Source organism: Anopheles marshallii, chromosome 2 (assembly GCF_943734725.1).
Source record: "Anopheles marshallii chromosome 2, idAnoMarsDA_429_01, whole genome shotgun sequence".
NCBI classification, from domain to species: domain Eukaryota; kingdom Metazoa; phylum Arthropoda; class Insecta; order Diptera; family Culicidae; genus Anopheles; species Anopheles marshallii.
Window position 1 is genome coordinate 17,005,284 of NC_071326.1, and position 18,354 is coordinate 17,023,637.

The 18,354-nt window shown below is 44.5% G+C and overlaps 1 protein-coding gene across 1 annotated transcript; it reads left to right on the top strand.

Moving 5' to 3' along the window:
* The first annotated feature begins 5,826 nt into the window (after window positions 1–5,826).
* Window positions 5,827–10,491, top strand: LOC128716206 (uncharacterized). Its single transcript, XM_053811129.1, has 2 exons — window positions 5,827–6,427; window positions 7,469–10,491. The coding sequence occupies exons 1-2, from the start codon at window positions 5,827–5,829 to the stop codon at window positions 10,489–10,491; spliced, it is 3,624 nt and encodes a 1,207-aa protein (XP_053667104.1).
* Window positions 10,492–18,354: the final 7,863 nt, after the last annotated feature.

An 18,354-nucleotide genomic window follows, 5' to 3' on the forward strand; every position in this document is an offset into this window, starting at 1 on the left:
AAAAACAAACCAAAAAATAGAACCTCAATTAGACTGATTTAATTAAACGAAAGAAAACCAGGCAGCAAAAGCATATCTTTCCTTTAGTTCTTGCAAGCCAATTTCTTATACTGATCATAAATCAACTTCCTCGCAAGAGGTCTACATGCGATAGTTCAAACATACCTATTTTCACCCAACATCCTCACAAACATAGCAGATCGGATCAACTTCATTCCTGAAGCCATTGCCCAAAAATTCACCAAACCGGAAACATCTGGGTGGGGCAACTTCGCCAACGCAAAACTATTAAATCTTCATCCACTGATGCTCACGCTGCTGAACTAACAAGCACCACCAGCTGCCAGCGGTTCTATTGTCGCCCGAATGTTTTGTATCCCCGCTGGCCAAACACCGAAGGAATCCGTTTATCATCAATCGCGCCCGGTATTAAAAATTGTAATAAAATTTTTAATGCTCACTTTTATTGTTCCGATTTTACGGGGACGCATTATGTGCCATGCCATGGGTGACCTCTTTCACCGCTGGAGCTTTCATGCTTTCTCTACCCGCTAGCCCTTTCTTCACTTTCGGTCGCGTTTTCCAAGGACTGCCCGAAAATGCCGTGTCTCGGTGGCTGCCATCTTGTTCAAACCATCTTTTGCTATTATTTAGACGAACTTTTGTTTCTGCTACCGTGCGCCGTTATGAAGCAACGCATTCGTTTTACGACATTAATTTGCATGATAGCAATGCGAAGGCCAATATGAAGAAAAGACGCTGTGGGTGCCTTTGCGCCTTTCTTTACGCGCCCAAGCACAAGGGTATTGCGGATTTTGGTGGAGTTTTCCGTTTGAAAACCATCCATTTAGATCGCTCTTCAACCGAAGTGGATGGATCGCGTGATCGGTTATGGAGTGTTTTAGATGAAAATTAATGGCAGCACGAAAATTTCACGATAAGTATCTGTTTTTTTTTTGTTCTTACTTGGTTTGTTGTATAAGCGTAATAGCCTTATGAAATGCTTGCTACATTCCAGAAATTTTAAGGATAGTGTAAGTCCGGGGCTATCAAACTACGAATTGTTGGCACTTGAATTCTATGCTTGAAATTCTCCTTTTTTTAGATTTGATTTCGTTTTATCAAACTTCCTCAACTTTGTATGCAAGCTAAGTATTTTTTTTCTTAGTGACTTAAACCATAGTACATCAGTGGATCTTCAAATTGCAAGATTCTTTTCTGCCCGTTCTGACTACTTAGAGTCACATTGGTCGTTTAAAATCGTCCAACGAAATATTTAGGTATGGCATGGTATGAAATGTTTTGTTTCGTTTATTCATTTAATTCAATCAAGAATAAAACTCCCAACAGTGGCCACTATCGGGCATTTTCATCGGGGCTTAAATGGTCTACAAACCGAAATTGTTTCCCCAAATTTTTAGACCCTTTCGCCGAAACAGGCATACAACTTCCCGAAATCTGCTTGAACGGATAAGAACCATGGACGACGCTACTATCTTTGAAGCATATCACACCTAGAGCATTTTTAGAATCCGTCTTCAGCTCCAATTGCATCGGGATGCCGTATCGGGGCAATCCTTTAGGAAAAGTACAACTTCTTCCCACTTCTAGTCGCACAATAGTTGGGCGAATTCCACAAGATCGTGATACATCCCTAATACTCCTTAATATCTACATACAGAGAGCGATCGTACCGACGTGCTAGTAGGAATGAGTTGATTTGCATATAAATTTGCAAAGTACGTACGAAAATTGCTGTTCCCGATGCCGTGCCCGTTCGTTGCATTGGTGGTTATGGTATGTGTGTCCACTCGTCCGGACGGTGTTGAATATTTATTAAACAATTAATTTAAAATCAAAAGATACGCCCAGAGGCCATGGTTGAGTGCAAGCATTACGAATGTCCAGCTGAAACTGGCTATTCGGAGCTATGCAGCTAGTCCCCGAAATTCTTATGCAACTCCCCGGGGCCGAGGTGAACACGGCGGGTACGAATGCACTTGTTTGGGAACTAAGCATCGGTGAAGTCGATATTGTTAGCCTTCGTCGTAACATTTTGCCACGCCGTGCGGCACACTCGGTCAGAAGGAAAATGGAAATATCTATCCAGAGTCCTGTGGTTTTATGGGACACAAACAAACAAAACCCAACCAACACATGCACGCACACAAAACTCCTCGCCGTGCCCAAAAGCACCACGAGGCAGAAATCTCGCATAATAAATCTCAATATGCATATTTTAGTGAGATTTATTTGTTTCTAGATTTCTAGCACACGTAAACAAAATGGCCCCATGAATTATTTGCCGTGTGTACATATTTAAATTATTAATTATTATTTCTTTCCACTGCGGCACAGACCTGGGAATCGTTTCCGCCCGCCCATCGGGTTTCGCACATTGCGAAGTGGCTTCCTTACCCATCCACGGCCCACCAACTCCACTGTGCCGGAATGATTCGATCTACCGAATCGGCTTTACCAACGGGGAGAAGTCATTTGGCGTACAGCCCGTTCGGATCGGATAGCGTTATGCTCAATTGTATGCTTCATTCGCAGCAAAAGGAAACTCGGGTGTCAACCGTGTAATAGATCTGATAAGCGGCATCGTTCTTATCGGGGTTCAAATTTTGGAATATTCATGTGCGGTGATAGATAGGGGTATTTCGTAAAGGTTATTACGTTTGCATTGCCCTTCGACATTACGATGGTTCCACAATTTAGGCGAGACTGTGATTAATCTAAACTAGCTTACGAAGCAAAATGGGATAGTTTTTTACATGCTTCTCTCATTAATGTTCATTGTTTACCATTGTTTATGTAATTTTTAACAAAAGTTCACTGGGAAGCAACCAATGCAACGCTAATAAACACATCCAATATCACATGCAGCTCCCGTCCATCACGCATTGATAGTGCATCATAATATTAGTGTCAAAATAATGACTACCTATCATGCGCGTCCAATGAACTGGGACGGAATTGCAGCAGAATACATAATGCTGCTGCCGGTGGATGGCACTCCGGTAGGTCGTTTCTTACACCGTCAGCAGTCGGCACAAAGGATAAACGCATGCCATTCGGTGCGAGCACTGCATTAGTGATTAGCTTGGTTGGGGACCACCGCCGTAGCAGACGGGTTCTTCAAATGGACATATTTTTGAGCGTCTTACGATGTGGAATATTGAAATATTATAAATTTGTAGTTGAGGGAGTAATGGTGAAGTTTTATGCTACGGATACTCTTATTTCTACGGAATTTACAGCCTGCCGATAGTATTTTAAATGTGTTAATTAACTTTGATATTTCTTAAACAATATAATAAATTGTTAGTTTAGTTTCTTACGCATTTTTAAATATTTTGCCTCTCAAGATCTTCATTTGAACTCCGGTCCTTGTCATGATAATTGTACCCTCAGCTAATTTATCTGCCGACACTTGATCAAGACTTAGTTTTAGTAAAACAAAAGTATATTAAAAAAACTATATTGGTGTGGTTTTCCATCGGACTTAAATATACAAAAAAAGCTAATACAGTATTGTTCAACGTGGTTGTTGTGATATTTTTGACCATCCACGTATACACCGTGTCTTCCACCGTACGCTGAGCTACACAGCAACTGGCATTCTCCAACCTGCAAACCCCAACCAAAAACCTGCAACTTTTATTTTATGGATAGCATATGCACTTTTTCCCTCCATTTACCGTGGGTGAAATGTACGGTAGTATGCAGTAAACCAAACCTGAAAAAAATGGTGCTTTTCATTACATATTTCATGTGTGTGCCCATGACTTCGTCACCCGCGCGTGTCACCCACCTACCCGTGCCGTTCGTGCAAGAAAGGTGCAAAAAATTGGTTTCGGATGCAAAACTGCAACGATAATGGAACCCCTTACTCGGTCAGGCCAGGTGCATTGGGGGTTTCCTGAGCTTTCCTGGATTTCCTAATCTAAAACCCCTTGTTGGGGGTCGTCCGCTCCACCCCGGCTCGTGTAGTTAGACCTGCGAGTGGTGGGCAACACGCCACACGTGTACATGTATAACGATGAAAAGATACAGCGATATGCACGGTGCAGCGAGAAGGTTTCGGTGGGGCACCGAAAAGAAATGCAGTCGTCAGTTGGTTGCAAGTTCACCATCACGCCATTCGCCGTGCAATCGGCGAAACGATGGCTCGATGGTGTTTACTACTCGCAACCGAGCTCAGCTGCACGTACGCGAAAACGATCGTCATCGTTGTCGCTCAGGCTAAGTTTAAGTGCACCACTCATACGGGGCGTGGCTTAACTACGTGAGTGACAAGCGTGGGTGTCGATGCGCGATCGCAAAAGTAACCGTATGAAAGGATGCGTGAGTGGTAGAAAGCAAGCGTAGATACTAAGAGGCGTGATTACTCACGCATCTACTATGCGCTTCTGAGCGAGCCGAGTGCGTCGGAGGTGCGTAGGCACAACAGCAACAAGCGAGCTTAGTATGCGGAATTAAGGATGTTCAAATCCTGAATTTCCCGGAGCTTTTAAGTAAATTATTTTTGCGCCTTAAGGAAGCGGAAGGGATATGTTTTTACTTAACGGAAAGTTAAACATCGCTAAAACAAAATGTATGAAAATGACGACTATGGGTGGAAAATAAATCATAAATCAGTAGCAAGGAGAAATTGAGTGCAGAGAATTATTTTTACCGAAATCGTTCGCATTCCTCGCAAGCCTTCTAATCCAATCGGAACCCTACCCGAGGTAATTTTGGTTGGACACTAGTAGGCGTTCAGGCGGTGGTCACTCTCCTCTCCTTCGCAACCAAGGGGCTCGTTCCGAGCGTTTCGAACTGCTGTGTTCAACATTTGGCAGGGTTCCCCTTCCGTCCGCATAGGCCCCCGCAAGCTTGGGGCAACTAGCTGGAAGGCAGTCGCTGCGAAGCGCGAATCCTGTCGGTGAAGACACCGTAGAGCGGCGACAATCGGCGAGCATTCTTGTTGCTCGGAATCTGGCGGCACCGGGAGACCAGCTACCTTCGCGGCTGGTTGGTGCTCGGCGGAGCCCGGACAACAGTGGTGGCTCCAGAGAGGAACCTAGCAATCGTTAGGTTCCACGACGCTTAGTGTACGCTAGGCGCGCGGATACGTACCGCGAAACAAGAAGTGACCAGGTTGTGTGCACGGACGGTGTACGGCATCGACTTCGGAGCTGGTTGAGCACGGACGGTGCGACCAGACCAGCGTGTGGCATCGTTGAATTCGGCAGACCCAGCGTAGAAGCTCGGACGCAAGAGCGAGAAGGTTGACACCTGATTGGTCGAGATCGAGAGAAGATGGCGACCAAAAAGAAGTTTTTTGTGGATAACGAAAACGGATCGTGTAGGCTATGCACTAAGCCTGACGAATCTGATGGCCATATGGTGCAGTGCGATGACTGTGACCGTTGGTTCCATTTGAAATGTGCAAAACTCACCGAACCTCCAACGGCCGACCAGCCGTTTCTATGTGTGAAATGTTCTTTACGCCCCAGTGTTAGTTCGCAGCAGTCGTCAACGTCAAAGGGGAAAGAACATGGGACGTTCAGCGGCGATGAAGCGTCGTTGGTAAAGGAGATTACTAAGGTTTTGAGAGACTTTGGTGGATCAAGGCCCAACGATAAGAACATTGAAACGATGCTCAGGCGAGAGAGCCTTATTATTCTTCCGACATTTGACGGCAAGCCAAAGGACTGGCCAAGGTTTAAGAAAACGTTGTTGGAAACAACGAAACAAGGCAAGTTTACCCAGCTCGAAAATCTTCACCGAATACAACGTGCCTTACGTGGGGAAGCAGAAAAGAGCGTAAGACCCCTAATGCTCGATCCGCTCAACGTACCGGCCATTATTGACAGGCTTGAAGAATCCTTCGGAAGACCCGAAGTAGTGTACCGGGAAATGGTGAAAGAAGTTCTCAAGGTACGAATAGAGAACCCCTATAAGATTCCTGAGCTGGCTGATGCGATCGACAACTTAGTGATGAACGTCACGGCGTTGAATTGTACGAACTACTTAAATGATCCGAGGTTGATCGATGACGTCATGGCAAGAATGCCCATATCCTATCAGTTGGAATGGATCGATTATACATCCGAGCTGCGAACGGGAGAACATACAACACTAAACGAGTTAAACGATTGGTTGAAGTTGCTAGCTCGTAAGATCCGACGAGTAGTGAAAGGGTCAGGACGAGATCATCTTCTGTTACACGAAGACGATTTTAAACAGCAAGATCAACGCTCCCTACAGCCAACAAACGAAAAGAAAGGCTTTACGTGTCCAGAATGCGGAAACAATCACTCAGTGATACAATGTGAGGCCTTTAAAGGCAAGACTATCGCCGATAAGTGGGCTACGGTGAAAGCAGCTAAACTGTGTCATGGGTGTCTACGTTTCTCGAATCACCAGATTAAGGATTGTAAGTTGTGGAAGGGTTGTGGCGTCAATGGCTGCACGAGAAACCATCATCCGTTGATGCATAATACGGAAACAGAATCGCACCCAGTGAAGCACCACGTACAACATCATGATACGACCACCGACAAGAGAAAGATATACTACCAAATTACTCCAGTCACCCTGCGTAATGGGTCTTCATCCGTCAAAACATACGCCTTTTTAGATCCTGGTTCATCTCTAACACTTCTAGAAGAAGGCGTAGCCGGATTATTAGAACTAGACGGAGCGTCTGATCCCCTCAGAATGAAGTGGACTGGGGACATCCAAGCCTGCGACATGACAAGCCGCAGAGTGAAGCTAAGCATTATGGGGGCAAACAAAATAGAACATCTCATCGATGAAGTGAGAACGGTGCAAAACCTAAATCTTCCCGTGCAAACCATCAACGTAGAAACGATGAAAAACGAATACCCTCATCTTAAAAATGTGCCAGTAAATAGCTACGCTAACGTTCGACCAACAATATTAATCGGTTTAAAACACAGCCACTTAATCGTGCCCTTAAATAAGAAGGAAGGCCTATGTAACCAGCCAATAGCGATCGAAACTAAACTCGGCTGGATGATATTTGGGAATGAAGAGGTTAAAAGCGACGACCCAGAAAGGCTGTTTATAATGAGAGAAGATGAGTGTATGGACGAAATGCTTCAACAATACTTTTCGACGGAAGATTTTGGCGTAAAGTTAACGGCTAAACCAGTATGTAGTGATGAAGATGAAAAGGCTTTGAATATTATGCGGGAAACCATGAAATATGAAGACGGAAGATATGAAATCGGTCTTCTCTGGAAGTCAGATAATATTCATTTCCCAGACAGCTACGGAAACGCCCTCGGAAGGCTGAAAAGTCTAGAAAAACAATTAAAGAAACAACCGGAATTAAAAGAATGGGCAATTAGAACTTTTAAAGAATATGAAGAAAAGGGATACCTACGAAAACTAACTCCTTCAGAGTTACTGAAGCCAAACCAACGTTTGTTCTACATCCCGCATTTCATAGTGATTAATCGAAACAAACCAGAACCTAAACCCAGAATCGTTTTCGATGCGGCATCAAAGATCGAAGGAGTGTCACTGAACTCGCAACTCCTACCGGGGCCAGATGCTTTAACATCACTATTCGGAATATTGATTAGATTTCGCGAGGGGAAGATAGCTGTGGCTGGGGACATCAAAGAAATGTTCCACCAAGTGAAAGTGCGTCCCGAAGATCAACAGGCGCAGTGTGTCCTATGGCGCGGATGCAATGAAGAAAAACCGCCAGAAATCTACACGATGCAAGTGATGACCTTCGGCGCCACATGCTCACCGGCATGCGCCCAAGCAGTGAAGAATGAAAATGCGCGGCGCTGCAAGCAATCCCACCCGAAGGCTTACAAAGCCATACTAAACCAACATTACGTAGACGATTACATTGACAGTTTTTCCACCGAGATAGAAGCTAAAGAGACTACCAAGCAAGTCATCACCGTCCACGATCAGGCTAGCTTCTTCATACGCAATTTTATCAGCAATTCGGAATGCTTGCTAAGTGCGATCCCCTCTGAAAGACGACAAAGTGGTGAATCAGTTGTCTTTTTCGAAGAGAAACACGGAACGTATGATAAGATACTGGGAGTGCATTGGAACATCGTATCCGACTGTTTAGGGTACAACATCAAATATGATAACGTCCGCACCGATCTCTTGTCCAAACAGAACCCGACGAAAAGAGAGGTACTAAGTTTCGTTATGAGCATCTACGATCCCTTAGGTCTGCTCAGTTACATAACCATTCAAGGAAGAATATTGCTACGATCGCTACACAGAGCAATGACCGATTGGGATGAACGTATACCTGAAGATCTTGGAGTTAAATGGCGTGAATGGTTGATTCTAGTGAAAGAGGCAAATCGATTCGAAGTCTCACGATGCGTCATACCGGCGAAAACACAATCAATCGAACTGCACACGTTCGTAGACGCATCGGAAGAAGCATTCGCGGCGTGCGTGTACCTTAGAAGTTTCAACGGACAAAAGTACACGACGCATTTACTTGCTGCAAAAGCGCGAGTGGCTCCTTTAAAAAACTTATCTATCCCGAGACTCGAGTTGCAGGCAGCCGTGCTGGGAGTGCGACTCACGCATTTGGTGAAACAGGAGCTACGAGTAACGATTGAAAAGACGACTTACTGGAGTGATTCACAAACGGTACTAGGGTGGATCGTGAACCGCAAAAGAAAATACCATCAGTTTGTCGCCCATCGAGTCAGCGAAATACTCGAGACTTCTGCCATGGATCAGTGGCGGTGGGTGCCCACTAAAGAAAATCCCGCCGACCGAGCGACGAAGATAACGGCGACTGATGATGTATGGAAGCATGGCCCATCGTTTTTACTGCAACAGGAAACCATGTGGCCACAGGCTCGCATAAAGCCTACAGCAGAAGAGGAACGCGTTATGCATCATTTTGAAGAACGTAAGCTGCTGAACGAGGACTACTACTCAGACTGGAGGAAGTTAGTGCGGCATGGAGTAATTCTTCGAAAGTTTGTCCATTATCTAAAGGACAAGACAAGGTTTTCACCGACTACAAGAACGTCGGACGTAGCGGCTGTTAAGGCAATGATGTACATCAGAGCGCAGCGCGAGTGCTTTCCAGCGGAGTATTCGGCTCTAGAAAAGGAAACCCCAGTGAGCAAACAAAGTATACTGAACAAGTTGGTGCCATTCCTGGATGACCGGGGTATCATGCGGTCAAGAAGCAGATTAGAGAATTTAGAGGTAATACCACCAGGCACTCGATGCCCGATTATCATACCGCAAAAACACCGAATCACGAAGCTACTAGTACGAGACTACCATGAACAATCCTTACACCAAGCCGATAATGTTGTTATTGGCAATCTGCGACAAGAATTTTGGATCATCAACGTGCGTGCGGTCCTGAACAACGTCAAAAGATGCTGCCAATGGTGCATCTTACATGCCTGCAAGCCAGCACCACCCCTGATGGCTCCCTTACCGGAATTTAGAGCCAATCCCTATACATCACCATTCCTGCACACCGGCGTTGACTACTTCGGACCATTTGAAGTAGCCATAAGAAGATCGACGGAGAAACGTTGGGGTGTGATTTTCATCTGCATGTCCACAAGGGCTGTGCATCTAGAGTTGGCTAAGAAACTGGACACTGACAGCTTCTTAGTCTGTTTGAAGAATTTTCAACATCGGAGAGGAAAAATCGGCCATCTGTACAGTGACAATGGCACTAACTTTATTGGAGCTGATAGGGAACTAAGCAACCTGGTCGCCGACATCAACGATCGGATGGGAAAGGAAGCAGCGATCCAATACAACATTGAATGGCACTTCAATCCGCCTTCAGCACCACACTTTGGCGGTATTTGGGAGCGACAAATCCAAACGATAAAGAAAGGGTTGCGGCAAATGATGGACGAATGGAGGCTGAGGAAACCGTCGCCGGAAACGCTAGTGGCCACGTTAATTGAGATCGAGTTCATCTTGAACTCTCGGCCATTGACACACATCCCGGTGACTAACGACGAGGAGGAAATCCTTACTCCTTTTCATTTTTTGATAGGTCGAAGCGGTAGTGCCGTGCCCCCCTTATCACTGATGACTTCTAGCATCGATGTCAAGCAGTACAAGCAGGTCCAACATCACTCGAAGGTGTTTTGGGATAAATGGAAGCGAGAATACCTGCCCACTCTGCTGAAACGTGATAAATGGACAAACAAGGTCGAGCCGCTGAAAGAAGACGACTTAGTGGTCCTGACCGATGACAATGCAACTCCTGGAAAATGGTTAAAGGGGCGAATCACAAAAGTATATCGTGCGGCAGACGATCAAGTGCGATCAGTAGAAGTGCGAACCGTAAACGGCGTATTAAAAAGACCGGTGGTGAAAGTAGCATTAGTGAATGTTAGACAGAAGGAACACATACTAAATGTAAATGGCAAAAGACGAAATGAGATAGGTGGAAGAAACGATGTCGCAAAAATGAAACGAAACCAAGAATAAGACAGTTAGTTAGCCAATCGCGATTAATTGTTTTGTAATCCAATTACTAGTAGTTGTATTACGAGGGTAAGGATGTCGCTCAGGCTAAGTTTAAGTGCACCACTCATACGGGGCGTGGCTTAACTACGTGAGTGACAAGCGTGGGTGTCGATGCGCGATCGCAAAAGTAACCGTATGAAAGGATGCGTGAGTGGTAGAAAGCAAGCGTAGATACTAAGAGGCGTGATTACTCACGCATCTACTATGCGCTTCTGAGCGAGCCGAGTGCGTCGGAGGTGCGTAGGCACAACAGCAACAAGCGAGCTTAGTATGCGGAATTAAGGATGTTCAAATCCTGAATTTCCCGGAGCTTTTAAGTAAATTATTTTTGCGCCTTAAGGAAGCGGAAGGGATATGTTTTTACTTAACGGAAAGTTAAACATCGCTAAAACAAAATGTATGAAAATGACGACTATGGGTGGAAAATAAATCATAAATCAGTAGCAAGGAGAAATTGAGTGCAGAGAATTATTTTTACCGAAATCGTTCGCATTCCTCGCAAGCCTTCTAATCCAATCGGAACCCTACCCGAGGTAATTTTGGTTGGACACTAGTAGGCGTTCAGGCGGTGGTCACTCTCCTCTCCTTCGCAACCAAGGGGCTCGTTCCGAGCGTTTCGAACTGCTGTGTTCAACATTTGGCAGGGTTCCCCTTCCGTCCGCATAGGCCCCCGCAAGCTTGGGGCAACTAGCTGGAAGGCAGTCGCTGCGAAGCGCGAATCCTGTCGGTGAAGACACCGTAGAGCGGCGACAATCGGCGAGCATTCTTGTTGCTCGGAATCTGGCGGCACCGGGAGACCAGCTACCTTCGCGGCTGGTTGGTGCTCGGCGGAGCCCGGACAACAATCGTCATCGCCACCATCGCCACTAGCCGCTAAGCAAAACGGCGTCCCAAACGATCGAGAGATGGCTCGAAGAAACGCAAACGCGGGCGCTCTAAAATGTTGCAAATGCGCCTGATGCCTTTCGCAAGCGAGAAAGCGACAAAACTGTAAGCTCCGCATGCATTTTTGCTGATTCGATTGCAGCCCAACGCCCGGGCAGCGTGGTAGGGATTCTTTCCGCGCGCAACCCCCCTTTTGCGAATTATGTAGCCCTTACGAATGCCACCGAATGCCAACCGGGCGCTGGTTTCGTGGCCCCACCACCCGGTGGTACAGGGTGGCGGTGAACGATGACAAAAATCGCAAGAACCCTACCGACGAGACGCCCGTTTGGAGGCGTTTGGTGGTACGGAGAACGCAAAAGAGAACGCAACGCATTCTGCAACGGAATCGGAGCGTTGATGGGATTTTTGATAGGAACGCGGTTATGTTGGTGCAAAAGTGGCTGAGGATGAAAGTAGGGACGGGTAAGGGGCGAGGGCATGGCCGGACGGCGTACCGGTACCGGGGTGCCGGGTGAATAAGCCAGAACCACGGCATAAAGGCAATGGAATGGAAACCGAGGGCATAAGCATACGAAGGAAAGCAGCATAAAAATTGGTATTGCAACATACTCACGAACAGAACAGAAGAAAAAAATAATGCCACACGAGTGAACGAAAGCACTCGAAAGGAAGGTAAGCAACAAAAAAAAACAGGAGAAGAAAATCAACACCAGCAGTAGCAGCAGCCACAGCAGCAGCATGCGAGAAGGCGAAAAGAAAAGAACCGCATATTAATCAGATAACATAATGTGCAAACATGTTTTACATGTTATCAGCTCGTTAGATTAAAACACATATTATAGAAATACAAATACAGTAAAGTGTGGACATCTCCGCACGTCCTACAGCTGGGCTTTCCTCCCGCTTTTGCATGCAGTTTACGTGTGGATGTCCGCCCGAGAGTTTGCCATTTTTCTACCAATATCCTTACATAGATAGTGTAAGCCCCTTTTTTTTTTGTTTAGTTTTATTTTAAACTCAACTATTCAAAGAACTGTTTGCTCACCCAGGGTCGGACATACGTATGGGTTGCATCTTGCGTTAGAATGTTGGACCTGAGTTCTGATTCGATTAATTCAACGTGTTTGTTAATATTTGATTTTGATGTTTTTTTGGAAATTATACGATCTGTTCGATCCTTCTCTAGCTAATTTTGACAACAACGTTATTTGATAAATTTTTTAAGTCTTTGGCACCAGTGTCATCAATTAATTTTGATTGCTTTCGGTTTTGATGAGAAGACATACAGACAGCATTTTCAACAAAAAGGTAGCTTAGGGTTCAACAGTGTTTGCTAAAATGTAGCAGACAATTAATGAAACTTTATAAAAATTAAATTTATTAACAGATATTAATTATTACATACACTAATACGATTCGACACCACAACAATTTGTACAATTTATAAAACCAGAGTGATTATTTTTTATCGAGTGTTTGGTTTTTAGTACACTAAATTAATAATTTCGAGGATAAATTGGATTAATTCAAAACTAATTTTAAATAAATAAAATTTATTTAAATTTAAAGACAATCATTGTGTGGTATATTTATGTTAGGATTTTAAATTGTATATTAAACCCATTCAACAATCAAGCTTAAAAGTATTGACTGGATGTCGTCATTTTGCGATTAATTCAAATAAGCGAGATGCACTGGTTTATGAAAGACCTGGTGTAATATCTCACTGAACCAACTTCGCGAAGAAGTATCAATAATTAATACATAATCGTCCTCGACATACCGATACAAATCCTGCCTCTTCCCAGCCGTTTGTCAACAGCAAGTGTGAATAATTGACATGCAATGTCACATCCCGTCCCTCGTTTATTCATTTTAATTCGATTAGAAACCTTTTTTGCGTTAGTTTCTCACCAAAAAATCATGAAAAAAAGTTGGTAGTTCCTTCCCTTTTGTCAAAAAGTCAACCCTCGACCCGTAACTAACAAAATAACCAACATTAACCTAATACGAATCCATCATCCTGTTAACTGCCAATTCTTCGGGGTTGGTTTTTCCTGGTTCCAGCATTGTACTGGTTAAACCCGACACACGCTCATCGCCCTTGGCAATGCCTTGTTTTTTAAGGGTGACTTTTAAAGTTTTAAACACCTTCACCACCACCGCATCCAATGGGGTGGTAAAAGCGGTTGTGGAAAAATCATTGCTAACCGATTATGACGCAACGCGGTGAGATGCGTGTGAGTTTTCCTCTGCCACTCTGTCGCAAGGATAACGAATGAAACGCCGGACAGCTTCCTTGTGTGTCGCTACTCTCGAACTCTCGAGAGATCCCTCGTCCAACAGTCTCAACAATGATATTACGAGTGTCGAGATGGGGTCGTCCCTGTTTACCGATAGACGAGCGGAACTTAACTTCCGTAGGGCAGGAAGAAACCACACATACACACGCACGTCGTTGAAGAAATTGATAAACGCTTCGTAGATCTGTCTCACTGTAAGCAGAGCTGAACAGCGGACCCTCGATGCGTATCTGTGCGATTTGGGACGAGGGAGAAAAAAAACGGAACCCCGATTCCCGGGGCTTGTGCGTTACGGCAACTTCCACCACTGGTGTGCGCGGCTACTACCGACGGGATCATAAATCTTCTTCCCCTAAGCGACAGGGCGAGTGAGCCGAGCCTGTCTGATGTCCCCGCTCGCGCTCTTCATGCAGTTGCCGGCCCTCTCACTGCACCACACTTCGGTGTGGATAAATAACCTAAACACTCCCACGAGGATATTCGAAACATATGTAAAATAAATCCGATTTTGATGTGCTTCAGAAGCACAGGAAACGGGCTAGGGAAGCGACACCGGACCGGGTACGGTTGAGGGCGCTTCGCCTTCGCTGATGACTTTCCGGTTTCGATGACACGGATTCCGAAATCGCCCTCTGGATTTGTGCTTCGCATGGTACCCAACCTCCCGATGGAAGCGGGACGGCACAAGTGACTGTTAAGTTGCTTCCTATTGTGCAAATAAACCAGCGCCACGTGACCTGTACTGCTGCTGCTGCTCCACACTTGCACACCAGCGATGCGGATGGTTGATGAGTAGCTTGATCGGTTTTCCTCCTGGTGTTTTTTTTTGTTCGTTGGGTTCCGTTCCGTTGCCTTTCGCATCTTCCGTTGCTCATCTTGCGATTTGGTAGCGACGTGTGCTCTACTTAACCATTGCTGACGCACGCTTTAGCATCGATCTTTTGAAGACTGCGGTACGCATTAATGCGCGGCATTAGAGGGAAATTAGCGACAACGCAGGACACGCCGCTAGGATGATATGAAATGTGTATCGTAATCCTGTTTATTACGCGCCGGAGATTTATGGAGCGCTTACTATGGGAAACCCATGGGTATCGGTGCCCAGATACCAGGCGGACGGTGTTTAGGGTGCATAAAGCCTACGATCAGCATGGTAGAACGAGAAATCATAGCTGATCGTTAGGTGGTCCGTGGGAGGTTAGGATGTGGAAGCTACGGTTTTTTTTCTTTGAGGAAGATTAACCATAATACGAACGACTTTGCATTGTGTCGTCTCTTACCTAAATCAAAAGCGAAAGCCGCGCCACATCACACCGGCATTCGCACCGGCGTATAATTAGCAGTGAACATTATCAGATAATTATGGTTAGTCTTTAAAAAGAAGCGAAATCTGACGGTGTACTTTTATTTATTTTTTGTTGTGAAAATCTACTTTATTTTCTCTCCTCGGCCATAACGGTAACGGAACCCCGTTGAAAAAGGAGCAAAAGCCGAGTGGTGGTGGAGATTTGCCCGTTTTGCCTGGTAAATGCATTTTTAACCATTCGCATAAAATATGACCCACGAACAATGAAATTAAGTGCCGGACAAAGTTTCCTACCGCGGCCGCTAAAACCCTTGAACGGGAGGGGGTTCTTCTTTCAGTTGGTTTCTCCCATACTGCTCTTCAGGGTACTCCATTTTCTTTTCCGTTGCTGCTGTGTGAAACATTGTGGTTTGGGTGGTTCATAATGCCCCACCCGATGGGTTGAATGGGATTCAGCACGAATACGGGGATACGGGGTGAGTTTTCAAACCGTTACCGGCCTCCCAATGGAGAGGAATGGCGTTTTTTTGTGTGTTATTATTGCAAAACGGTGCATAGATAAAAAGAATAATTTTCCGTACTTTTAATTTTTATTACACCTCTGATAGCCATTTAACGAGCAGCAAAAATCATGTGGATTTTGCTCGTTCCGATTGGGTGTGTGTGTGTGTGGAAGTGGTTGGTGTGTTCACCTCATTCGTTCCTTTAATACCTTTTTATATGAAGTTTTTTTTGTCGTCCATTGGTAACCAGTTGAAAAGTTTCTGTTATAATTAGTGAATTAAATTATCTAATAAAAAGCGTGAACTATGGAAAAAAGAGTTGTTTAGTAACTGTAGCAGGTAGCCAACTGTATGTGAGACTTGGAATAAATGGTAATCTTACTCAAAGTTATAGGTTAACATAGACACCTTTTACAATAAGAATCTCACAAATCACTCAGCCTAAGGATTTTATACGCAAGACCCGCGTATAATGCAGTGTGGTCTGCTCATAACTCGAATATGTTTCTATAGTCTAATATGACGTTTCTTTAGCCTCTTGGTCATCCACCTCACTAAGGTCGTCTAATGCATCTTGGTCTACAGGCTTGATCTATAGACGTCACATGTTGATAGCTGGTCTACTCATAGCTACTACCCAGAGAGAGGGAGATTGGCTTAGGCCCAAACATATCCCATTACCAAAGGATTCGCACTACCGATGAACCTAGTCACAATTCAACTTCAATGTTTATGACTTTGAACCACATTTGTACTCTCTTTGGGGCAGCCCGGTAGTACGTTTAGTAGCGGCGCCAATCTTAACACGACAGGACCGGTCCAAAAACCCATCCGGATCAATCACTCGTACGCAGGACTGGCTATTCAGCTACGTGTAATTTAATGCAAAGATAGTCAGTAATGGCAGGTCTAGTCTTCTTGAGGTTGTTGTGCCGATGAAGAAGACGAAGAAACTCGTTTCCATTTCTAAATTTTTGATTTTGACTTCCCGTTGAAATCATGCAGAAAAAAAGTCTCCAAACTCAGCAAAGACGTCCTATGCATATTAAGGCTAGACGTGAACCCTTTCTTCATACTAACAATGTCTGGTTTTAAATAAATATTGTAGATTTACTTTAAAAACAAGGACACCCCCAAAGCAGTTTAATTACAGCACAATTAACTTTTCGATTCACCCACGTCCGTTGTCAATATGGTTCATTATTCATTTTGCCTGCAGGATAAATGCGCGGCAATGTGTCCCCGTCGGCTCATCTTCAAATGGGTTAATTAAACGAATGATTAAGAAGAATGTCAAAAACCATCCGACCAACAAAAAAAAGGGTAACCCATTATGTGCAATAATGCGCAAATGATACATCTTTGCCTTCTTATCGTTCGGTGCGGAAACTTTCGCTCGCTCGGTCCATCGGTGAAACCGCGCGGAGATCATTAGGTCCATCCGCGGGTGAAACGGTTTGCGTTTGACCTTCCGACCGGTCCGTTTTGCGGTCCTTATGCATTGCCTGTAGGTGCACTATCAATGGAGGCAATAAAATTGATTTATTGGACAACTAATTGGTGTGCAATTCGTACGGCATGGTAGGAAGATGGCTGAGTTTGCTAATGACATTAAGAATATCTCGTTGGTTTAGTTGAGCGGAATAGAATACCTTATGGAAATAGATTATTTACTAGAATGGTAACGTTTTAGTGTACTTTATGATTTATTTCTTGTGATTTCATTTCATAGTGATACAAAAAAAAACCCTCCAAAAAGCGCTGAGACAGAAACATCCACCGGGTGCACTGATGACTACGTCAAGTTTTCCGTACGCACCGCATCGACCAATAAAAAAATTGTTACCGGGAAGAGACGCAAAGCCTTCCCCTGCCTTGCTACTTCCACTGACCTTGACGTACGCAACACACATCAATCTTGATCAAACAAGCATCATTTGGAGAGACCTTCTCGAGGCCATTTAAGAAGTGTACCCATCCGTCGACGAGCAGTACGTCTTCCGGGCGGCGCTTTATTTGCAGTACATCTTCGTGCAGGTCGCACACGGCAAGGCGGTGCGGGGATAATAATCACGACGTAACGAGATCCCAAAAACTCCGCCTATATTATTCGATGATCTTGCGTTGTTATCGCAAAACCGGGCGCTTGTACGATTTATTTATTTTGCAGCGCACCGTTCAATGGTTTCGTGATTAAAGGCCATCATCAATCGCTTGTTTCTTATGGGTAAAGTGGATAAAAAAAAATATTCAAAAGAATCAAACTTTAAACATACTGTCAGGATAGAAATATTTTTAACGCAACTTTATTAACTGGGACTTAACTTTAGAGAACTTAAGTGTATATAATTTCTCTACACGCGAAAATAAGCATTTAGTTTGGAGGAATTGCATGTACAAAGAGTATTATTAGTAATAGCCAAACAAGTGTATTGTCAGATAATTGGACCGTCTTTTTCGAAATAAAGGTAAATTAGTGTAAACAACAACAAAAAAAAAACGATATTCCTTCCAGGAAAGTTTGTCGTACACTAGTTGCCCAACAGCAGTACCAAAAAAAAATCAAGTATGCTTCTTGGCCTCGTGGGAATCAAGGATGCGCATATGCTATAACCGTAACAACATACATCGTACAAGTTGGAAGATCTTCGACCGCCTCAAAACCGAGTGTGTCGATTGCAGTTCAATGGTCGTTTTATTGGGTTCGATAATGTTGCCGTTGTCGTTTATTTTTGTTGCTGTGCCTTTAAAGTCTTTCGGGCCAACAAATTCACACTGTGCCCCAATCGAAAGTATAATAAACGAAGGAAGCGAACGAGAAAGG

Bases quoted from the DNA above. Each gene is read 5' to 3' on its own strand.
- LOC128716206 (XM_053811129.1), top strand. From the start codon at position 5,827: ATGCTCGATCCGCTCAACGTACCGGCCATTATTGACAGGCTTGAAGAA. The intron at 6,428-7,468 runs GTAAGTTGTGGA...CGCATTTCATAG, and splicing joins GAATCACCAGATTAAGGATT to TGATTAATCGAAACAAACCA.